Source organism: Saccopteryx bilineata, chromosome 4 (genome assembly GCF_036850765.1).
Source record: "Saccopteryx bilineata isolate mSacBil1 chromosome 4, mSacBil1_pri_phased_curated, whole genome shotgun sequence".
In the NCBI taxonomy this organism is placed as follows: domain Eukaryota; kingdom Metazoa; phylum Chordata; class Mammalia; order Chiroptera; family Emballonuridae; genus Saccopteryx; species Saccopteryx bilineata.
In genome coordinates, this window is record NC_089493.1 from 172,539,620 (window position 1) to 172,550,122 (window position 10,503).

At 43.8% G+C, this 10,503-nt stretch overlaps 1 protein-coding gene across 3 annotated transcripts in view; it reads left to right on the plus strand.

The window, feature by feature from the left end:
- STK32A (serine/threonine kinase 32A) overlaps window positions 1–9,428 on the plus strand; it is a 105,535-nt gene extending 96,107 nt beyond the window's left edge. For all 3 annotated transcript variants that reach the window (XM_066272902.1, XM_066272903.1, XM_066272901.1), the window contains exons 10-13: window positions 1,454–1,579; window positions 2,930–3,058; window positions 5,430–5,494; window positions 5,893–9,428. In XM_066272902.1, the coding sequence (XP_066128999.1) occupies window positions 1,454–1,579; window positions 2,930–3,058; window positions 5,430–5,494; window positions 5,893–5,986 (414 nt within the window). In that variant the 3' untranslated portion in view covers window positions 5,987–9,428. The remainder of the gene's footprint in view (window positions 1–1,453; window positions 1,580–2,929; window positions 3,059–5,429; window positions 5,495–5,892) is intronic.
- Window positions 9,429–10,503: the final 1,075 nt, after the last annotated feature.

Genomic DNA, 10,503 nt, shown 5'->3' on the forward strand with positions numbered 1-10,503 from the left:
GCCCCTAAGCACATGGTGAGTGGACTCATCTCACTAAACAGGGTAAAGCCTGTTTGGTGAAGTCCAGTTCAAGTTAAGTCAAACTCCACGTTGTGTGGAGTTCTATACGAGCTGTACACAACAAGAATAGCTCACACTGATTTTAGTGGGTTGGAAATTAAGACAAAGAAATGAACAAACAACTGGTTCTTCTCCATGATCTGAGAAGGACAACTTTAGATCTCAGCTCCAACATCACTTCCTTGGGGATCCTCCCTTTGGCAAGCTCACATAGCACTATCTTTCCTTCATAGCATTTTCACAATGGGAAATTCTGCGTAGTATATGTGCTTCTTGGGTTAACAGTCATTGTCTTCTAAGCTGCACAAGGGACCACATCTGACTGGGTCACCATTGTATCCTCAGCATCTGACACAGCCCAATGTGTAGTAAAATCTGGTATTTGAATTAACAAAGTCCATAGCTTTCATCAGATTTTCATGGTGTCTATATTCATCAAAAGAGATTAAGAACAATCATAGCCGATGCTCAATTGTGTTTATTGAACGGTCACGTGAACGAAAGAGTATAGACCCCGAGAGGATGAGTGTGGCTTTTTTTCGAGAAGGAAAATTGCACAGGTCTTGGCAGGTTAAGGAAAAGAGCTTTTGGAGCTAAGGGTTCAAACCTGTGTCTCGTCCTTAGGGTCAAGTTCTCCACTTTAGCAGAGGGACACTGCCGTTCGTAACGTCAGAGATGAATAATAAATTGTCCTCAGTCCTAAGACAGCCTTCTTGGTCCCCAAACTCCCACCCCGGTGGTCCCAGGTTGTTTCCTCCAGGATGGTTCTCAGGGAGAATGACCATTTCCCACGTGATCCATGGGGTTGATGTAATGTTGTTGGTTCTGGAGTGGTTAGGGAGAAAAAATATCTTTAATCCCAGTTCATAAAACCCAGAACTGTAACAGTAACCTTACTTACATCTTTGTCACCTCCAATATATTCTGGTTAGTTGCAAAAACAGCTAAAATTTTTAGTGGGAGATGTATTTCATTTGTAAAAACATGTGCACATTTGTCACCTAATAAGAACTGTCCTTACATAGGTGATCTCATTGAACCTAGCTGCAACCTTATGAAATAGGATAGTATCCCCTTTTTACAGATGGGTGAACTGAGATTTAGAGAATGAACTTGGCCATAGTTAGTAAGACGCAGAATCAGCTATCCTCAAAGGTATGTTTGACCCAAGAAGACAAGCTACTTTGACTCCTCACCTTGCAAAAACCAATTTACGATTCATTCTAACTGGGCGTTTATCTGTATTATTTGTTTATGGGGCTAGGGAAGGGGAACGCTGCCTTATTTTCTTTAATCCTACACTTGAAAATACACCAAGGGGATTTGTATGGGGTTGTTTTTCACTCCCATTTTGACCTTCCTCGTGATCTTGACATTTCTATTCCTTTGACAGCTACTGGAGCCTAATCCGGACCAGCGGTTTTCTCATTTGTGTGACGTTCAGAACTTCCCGTATATGTATGACGTGAACTGGGATGCGGTTTTGCAGAAGAGGCTCACTCCGGGTTTCACTCCTAATGTGAGTCGATCCTAGCAAACCCGTAATAATGCTCATCCAGTGCACATCCCCCTGTGTACCAGACGCACACACGTCTCGTTAGATAACCACACCAGTCTTGCCAGACAGCCTAAATTCCTATTCCGCCCATGAGAAAACTGAGGTACACACAGGTAACTCGGCCACCAAAGGGACACATGGCTAGCAAGTGGCTGAGTTAAAATTCTAATCCATCTATCTGAGTCTGGATTTCTAGTTTCTAACCATTTTTTGTATTGTGCTTTTTTTTTTTTTAAAGAAGCGCTAATCCTCCTAATACATAGTCCTCACTTAACGTCATCAGGAGGCCCTGTGACTTTAAGAGAAATGACAAGATGAAGCCAATTTTACCACTGGCTGATTGATACAAACAAGAGTTAAGTTCCTTCACATCTGCTCAGTATTACACTGAACTAAAACCTCAAAGACCTGCCATTGTCCTTTCTGGGAATCTGCTAGTTGAGAAAACACAGTGCTTTCTCTGAATCCAAAGACATAGGAATTTGTATCCATGGGGTTCTATGAGTCAAAGGATTGCAAACTGTTAGGTTGTGGTGAGCTATTTATTTTTACCATTCACAGTGATGACTGAGAGCCAAAGGGAGCTAATGCCCACTGGGTAAGTCCCCAGCCAGGGGACACTTGGCCTCCTGCAGACTGCCGCAGGGAAAGCGGAATCCGGTCAAAGTGCGCCGTGAGACGGCAGGGGCTGGAATTCTGGGGTGGAGAAGCGCTGCTTATGGAGTGACCGGAGGGTGGGGTCAAGGACTTACCTGGCCACTTTGCAGGGTCCAGAAGGGGCAACCTTGTACCAGGTTGACGCATGACACTGGGAGACGTAGGCACCATGACAATGAACCACAAGCGCTGCTCAGGGCCGCCCACCCACGGGGCTGACTTGATGCTGAATCAGCACCACCTGCGGAGCTGGTGCCCTTTCCGGGCCTCGTGCTCAGAAACACCGATCCAAGAAGCCTCGTTGGGGGAACGGGGAGGCTGAGCAAACAACTCAGGTGATTCTAATCATCGACGTGATGGTTAGAACATACTTTCGAGACACAGAACCCAGAAGCTCAAACTGTAGAAAAATCATTATCATTTGACTTCCTTTCAACTCACGAAAGGCTCATGGGGAAGTTTAGAAAAATAAAATATAAACTATAAGGATGTGAAGAACACTGCTGGCCAAACATTACCCAAAACTTAGTGTGGGAATCCTAGGTCATTGTCCCGGGCGGCTCCTTCAGCGCCACAGGGTTTTCTGCGCATGCGCCCCGGTGCAGTATGCGAGTGATCCTTGGATCTGAGCGAGTCCGCCTGTCTTCCCTGCAGAAAGGCAGGCTGAATTGCGACCCCACCTTTGAACTTGAAGAAATGATTTTAGAGTCCAAACCTCTTCACAAGAAAAAAAAGCGGCTCGCGAAGAAGGAGAAGGAGATGAAGAAATGTGACTCCTCTCAGGTGAGCAGGCCCTGCGCAATCCTGGGAACCTCCTGGGGAGTCATCCCAGCACCCAGCTTTGCCCCCTTGTGAATGGGCGGAGAAGCTGAACACCTAGGCGGCTCTAGGGGACCTAGCAGCAACGTTTCGCTGTGGCCTATCTAGCTCGCTCATGAACTTCCAGCTCTCAATTCAGTATTGCCAGTTTCCTGGGAGAGACGAGTTAGCCACACCTGGGCCAGGTGACTACCCCTAAACCGATGGTCAGTGGGCAGGTTTCAAAGCACAGGTATACTTTGTTTTTATGTGCCTTTGCTTTCATGTTATGGCTTTTTTTTTTTTTTTTTTTTTTTTTTTTTACAAATCGAAAGCAACACTCTTCACCGGCAAAGAAATTTACTTCGTCTCTGAGCTATGCATGGATATACCTGGCTGTTTGGGGCCTCACTCCCACTGGGAGCAGCCAGCCCTAGAAGTGATGTCTGTTCTTTGCTACAAGCAAAATTTCACTATTGCAGGGTTAGCTAATGTAGAAGAAATGATGGAATTCTTATGTGGTCGACTCTGGCTAGCGTTCCAGTACAATGCCAAATAGCAATGGTGAAAGTGAGCTGCTTTGTCTTTTTTCCAACCTCAGGGACAAAGATTTTAGTTTTTACCACTTATATACTATTGTGTTACCTGTAGCTGTTTTATAAATGCCTTTTATCATGTTCTATTTTATATGTTATATATTTTATATGTGTATATATATATTTATGTGTTTTGTTCATGTAATATATAAAATACATAAAATATTTTATATAATATATAAAAATATTTTGTATATGCATTATAAATGTAAGTAAAACATAATATGCACATAAATATATAAACAGACATATAAAATATATAAACAAAATATGTAAATATATTGTAAAATATTATGTAATATTTTACATGTTTATATATTTATATTTTGTGCAATATTTTAGTGTTAAAACTAGTTTTCCTAAAATCTCGGAGCAAAGCTGCTGCTCCCTGGAGCTGTCAGACTGTCTTTCCCCCATGGCGTCATGCCCACGGGAGACTGGACACCCTCAGGGTTCCGAGTTCCCCTGTGTGAGCGTTAGAGGAAGGAGTAGCAGGGTCTTTCTCTCTCCTTTGTTTTGCTCCCCTCCCCCCTTTTCTGAAATTTCCTTTCCTTTTCATTGTTTCCTCTCTTATCACTTAGGCATTTGCTTGGGAAAGAAAGAAAACCCTTCAGGACTTGAGGGCACAGTATTTATAATTCCTGGATTAAAAAAATGAATGAATGACATTTTTTTCTTAAAGAATAACATATTTCATCAGAAGTAATTGTTACAGACTTTTAAAACATTGGGCTGATGCTGTCTTGAGCCTGATAGTGTTTTTTTGAGGTTAAATTTTCTCGAGAGGATGGAAAAGTCATTGACATGTGTTGAAAGTCAGACAGTGAAACATCATAGCAAATGATTTGCACGTCAGTGAGAAAGTTACAGATAAAGAGAGCTCTGTTTGCTGCTGTTAAAGTCTAGTTCATGAACCTCAGCAGTTATTGGGGGGGGGGGCTGTTTGATAAAAATTCAGTGCAGCCTGACTAGGCTGTGGCACAGTGGATAGAGCATCGAACTGGGATGCTGAGGACCCAGGTTCGAGACCCCGAGGTCGCCAGCTTGAGCGCGGGCTCATCTGGTTTGAGCAAAGCTCACCAGCTTGGACCCAAGGTTGCTGGCTCGAGCAAGGGGTCACTCGGTCTGCTGAAGGCCCACGGTCAAGGCACATATGAGAAAGCAATCAATGGACAACTAAGGTGTCGCAACGAAAAACTGATGATGGATGCTTCTCATCTCTCTCCATTCCTGTCTGTCTGTCCCTATCTATCCGTCTCTCTGACTCTCTGTCTCTGTGTAAAAAAAAAAAAAAAAAAAAAAAGAATTTGGTGCAAATAGATGTTTCTAGGCTATTCATTCAATTCAAGTAGAATCTCCCAATCTTTCACACAACGGCCAGGAGCTGAGCGGTGAGTAAGAAACCAGCTCAGTAAACCCTTGTCCTCACCCACCTTGAAGCCGGCCTCTTCGCAGGCGGGATGATTGAAAGCCATCGTGCCCATACACTGTAACCCAGGTCTTCTTCGCTGGCTCATTGTGGGGAGTGAAGTGTTGATGTGTTTTATCCTCTTGCTATTTCTTCCCTATTTGCTCCCCTATTATTCTGGATGGCGTCTTACTCCTGCTACAAACTTTTGAGATAGCATCTTCTTTGAAGATGCATTCTCTGACTTGGGTCATTCAGTGAACAGGCACTCAATAGGTTGTTGGCTGTTTAAGGATTCTCAGTGATCTGCTAACTATAACTCTTTTTTTTTCCCCCAATGTTCACCTGAAAGACATGCCTTCTTCAACAGCACCTTGAATCTGTGCAAAAGGAGTTCATAATTTTCAACAGAGAAAAGTAAGTGAGTAGCTTCTGGAAGGACAGCAGCAGAAAGAACAAAGGATAGGGGGTTTTAGCCAGACTTTACTTGCAAAGCCTTAATATAGTTTTAACATTTTTTATTCTTTCTCATTAAAAAAAAAAACGATGCCTAGCCATGATAGACCACTTGGAAATTTCAGAAACCTTTTTCTCTTGTAAGATAATTTAAAGATGGCACTAGATAAATGAGCTTCAAGTTCCTGTTTATAAGAAGGACAGAGCAAGTGGGACTTAAACATTTAAAATCAATGATGTTTTTAAGACAGTTTCCCTGACCTCTTTATAAATGGTTGAATTTAATGCTATCGTTTCAAAAGCTTACCTCTCTTTCTTTTCAGTGAATAAATCCTCTCTCGCTTCTTTTTCCTTTTAAGAGTAAAAAGGGACTTTAATAAAAGACAAGCAAATCTAGCCTTCGAACAAACCAAAGACCCACAAGAAGAGAGTGGCCAGAGTAACAACCAGTGACGTCTGCAACATCTTCTCAGGACATTTCCTGGCACCCCAGGCCAGCGGGTTCTGACTTCCATCTGAGGACCAGCTGACAGTAGTTCTCTCTGCACACCTCACACAGCTTAGAGAATGGGTTTGCCTCCCTTTGGAAGGAGGCAGCATGAAACAGTGAAGATTTCCCTGGGCTCCTGGGAACTAGCTCTACCACTAACGAACCATGTGACCTTGAGCAAGTCACTTAACCACTTTCTCTGCTTCGGTTGATTTTTCTAAAATGAGAGGGGTTACGCTAGATGAGCTCTACTCTGCTTTTTTATTGCAACCACTGTTATCCTAAACAGCCTTTATTTTTATTTCCAAAGGAATATTTGGGGGTTGATTTATTTTTCCACTCTTTCTTATCACACTGTGACAGCTGGACACATGGACATAGGGGAGGTGACTCAGTGAGGCTCTTCTGAGCTAGAAAACTTCATAAAGAGGTCACAAGTCCCATTCAAGCCCGATTGAATGGGAATAAGGAATTCAGTCAAGAAAAAAATGAATGAGAACATATTAAAGTGACAGAGGTTTGCCAGGGTCTTCCCAGGGTGGGCCAAAGTCACACACCACATCAGCTTGTCCCAGCTAACAAGAGCCTGCTATGAATATCTGTCCCGATGCCCTGTACAGTGATGGGAAGTTGGGACGTTGAATTGGTGTTGATGGGGCATGGATATTGGCAAATAGTCTTGGTATTTTTTTCTCCAGGGTCAGGGCTTTTTTTCCCCCACCCTGCAAGCCAATTTTTAAATATTTATTAGCACACCATTTGTCTTCTTCTACTCATGTTCTTTGGGAGCTAATTGTCCTCTTATCAGAAACTTGAGTCTGTAGAGGATCAGGGAAGACCTTAGTCACACTGAAAGCATGTCCACCTTGTAGTGCAGTGATGCATCTTACACAGGAGTCATAGTCTAAGTTAGAATGTGAGGTAAATTTGGATAGTAAGATTTACCCTTAAACATTCCCTTCAATGACCCATAACATCAAGTGGGTGTCTTGTCTTAGTGTAGCCCAAGACAGTGAAACATGTCACTGTTTTTGGATCATTTTGATTGTTTTTTACTTTTATATTTGGCTGATATCAGAGGAATCAAAATGTTGAACACATCATCCATGCCTTTACAGAGTAGAATTACACATAGAACTGTGGCATGCTCCCACGTCTGAGAGGTCAGGGTCTTGGGACTAAGGGTACAGCGGGACTGTCTCCCTGACTTATGCTTACTACAAGATTGGCAGGCAGAATCGCCTAATTAAAATGTGATTGATGCCTCATTGTTTTTCTTTATATTCTATGTATGTATTTGTAAAACACCAAGTTTCATTCACCTAAGTGAGATGTGCATGTTATATATCTCTACTCTCCTGAAGATCCTTGCAGAGGAACTATTTTGAGACATCTACAGATGTCACTGGGTAGAGTCAAGAAATGAATAGTTTTGGTGGGGGCTGTTTGAACCTCTCTGCCACTCAAATCCCTTAAACCTTGTCCTTACTTATGGAGAGTATGGGCCTCACCAAGATGGTGGTAAGCTGGCAAGAGGGGAGACCAGACTGGCCCATTTGGGAAACCAGACAGATGGACATAGGCAGAAGTAACGGATGCAGCCACTTGCCACACCACACTCTTCCAGGAGGGCATTTGCGCTAGGGCATCTTGGCATGGTAGAGGCCAGTGCTGAATTTTAACTCAGCGTATACAGTTGTCTCCTCACTATGCTAATAGGTACAAAATTTCCAACAGACTTGTGAAACAGTGCCTGCCTACTCTAACAGCAGCCATACTTTTGTTAAGAATTAAAGCCAGCACCTTTGTTCTGGGCTATCTTGTTGGTCTCTAAACATTATATATTCTAAGTGCTTGCCCTGACTCAATTTCACAAACAGAGGATGGGTTGACCAGATGACCAGATTCTGCTCCAGGTTATCTAGGAACACCCTGCATGTTCACCAGCTTCCATCTTTTGTTTGGTCTTCATTCAAGCCCTGATGTACTGTGGACTTACCTCCCTAGTCTCTGATTCCTGCTCTTGCTATGACCTTGCATGTATCAACCCAAAGGGGGAGACTTTGGGAAACACTTAGCAAAGGGCAATAGGGTTGGTAGGGTCTCCACTGGGATGGGAGCTGATCACTTGGACCATTTCATGTCTATACAGTCTATAATGGGATAAGAGCCCAATGTAATCACTGTGGCTTGAATCCCTAGTTTTTCTTCCCAGTGGTCTGCGTCTGTTCCTGAAGCATCCCTCTGGGCATTCAGGGACTATGGACGCACCCTCTACACAGCCTCAGAGACAGATACAGATGCACAATGTGTTTTCAGTTAGAAAAGAAAACACTTTGCAACCATTAGTGCAGAATGACTGACTAAGCACCTTCTACCACTATATATTTTGAACATTAGGACAAACAAGTTTTCTAAAAAAAAAGCAGAGGATGCCTAAATCCTTACCATAATTGCTACTTATTGAAATCAGATCCTCTGCCTTTTTACCATAACTTAAGCTAAAATTTACTATTCTACCAGGTGGAACATGTCTCATCTAGATTTGTGATGACCAAGGTTCAGGGCTAAGGGTTTTAGAAAATGGGGTGAGTACTCCATTTTTCCGTCTAGTAGTCCTGGAATCCTCTCCTTTTAACAAATTCCTGCTTTATCTGTGTGGAGCATCTAAAAAGCCTGAGCAGGTTTTGAAGACCAGAAGCCTAGTGATTATATACTCGGGAGCTGCAGCTGGCTGCCCAACCCCCGTGCATCACAGTGACCTCTAGTGGGTGGGCAGAGCAGCCCTGTGACCCTAGCTACAGCCCTAGCTCTGGAACTAAAGACTCTGCTAATGGTGAACACACCTTAAGGGCAGCACTGGTTTGGGCTGAGGTCATTACTAGGGCAGGGATGAATGTCAAGCAGCACAGAGCATTGCTACATTAATTAGGATTATTAGATTAGTTAGTGGTTAGCCTTCTTCTAATAGGAATGTTTTAACCAGAAATGACGTGTAGATCATCATAAGTTGTGTAGACTGAATGGACGAATAGATAACTATGGAGAAAGAATGGTAATAGAAGTAGTAGAGGCCAGCGTTGCTGCTTTGGGCTGACGTAATTACTCTAAGGCTTCAATTCTTTCAAAGCTGAAAAAAAGCATAAAAAGCACGGCAGGTTTGCTCCAGTGTCCACTTGTCCTTGCATCGTGTCTACACAAAATCCTGTTTCCCACTGCCTACGATTACTGCTTCTTATGAGCTCAGTGTGTCTGATAGTAAATACTGATGTTAGACCTCCAAACGTCCGCTTATTTGTGCTGTTGCGAATAGGCAGCCCTTGGACGGAAGCAAGCATCTGTTTGGCTGTAGCATCTATAATGTAAATGTGCCTGCCTGTATTAAATGTCTTCTGTATACACCAAGCCAATGACCCTTGTCAGCTGTGTGTGAGATGGTCTTCCCTGGAGGAAGGGCTCTGGTGCCCAAAGTCACCTGTTACTTCCACTTCCTGCTCTGAGAAATCCTTTTATAAGACAAACTGGTGATAGGATATTCTATTAACTATGGCATGCGACACAATTTAATCCCTACGTATAAAAACTAAAAATTCTCTAGCATTCATGTCTTAGGGAACACAACCCAGAATTCCGATCTTGCCTTTCACTGTGACCCTAAGTCCGCGGGCAGCCCAGGCACCTCTCTCCAGCACTCTGCCTTCCTGCCCCTCAACATCTTTCTCCTGCTCCACCCCACCCACCAAAGCAGCAGGTGGACGTTCCAAGGCCCATACTCTGGGACAGGGAGGTCACTGCAGCTCTGACCTCCGGCAGCTAGCAGCAACTCCTTCCTTAGGGGAGAATAAAGGGACCTTCCCTGACCTCTCAGACCCACAGTAGCTGAGCAGCCAGGCCAGATGTTTCCCCAGGCTTGTCCTGAAATAGGCTTCTGGAAGTCCTGCGTGCTGGGTGCCCTGCTGTCCAGGTCCTGTTAAGTCACCTGTCATACTCCCAGCAGCCACTTGAGCACAGGGCAGGATCTAGACCTACCTGTATTTCGATTCTGAAGAGTGTCGGCCTTAAGTGATGTCATTTTTGCAGGCTTCTTTGGCCCTCCCCCACCCCGCCACTTCCTGTTCCTGGTTAGTATTCCCTTTGTGATGGCTTCATGGTTGCAGAGCTGATTCCAGAAAGTTCTTCAGATCCACAGAGGTTCTATTATTCCTATTCAGCGTTCTCATTGTCCACCTGGTCCATGTGACTCGGCCCAGAATACCTCCAGCCCACAGACGTGTGAAAGGTAGTCAGTGTGTGAATTTCACTAACATTTTTTTTTTTAAACTGCTCCATCCCTTTTAGAACCCTGTAACCTGAGATCACTTTAAACATGGGCCGTGCCCTTTAAATCCACGCTAATCCTAAACAGAGCTCAGCTGCTGCCTTGGTCATGAGCAGAAGGCCGTGTTTCCGGTCCCGAGTTCAAGCCAGAAAATGGGACTAT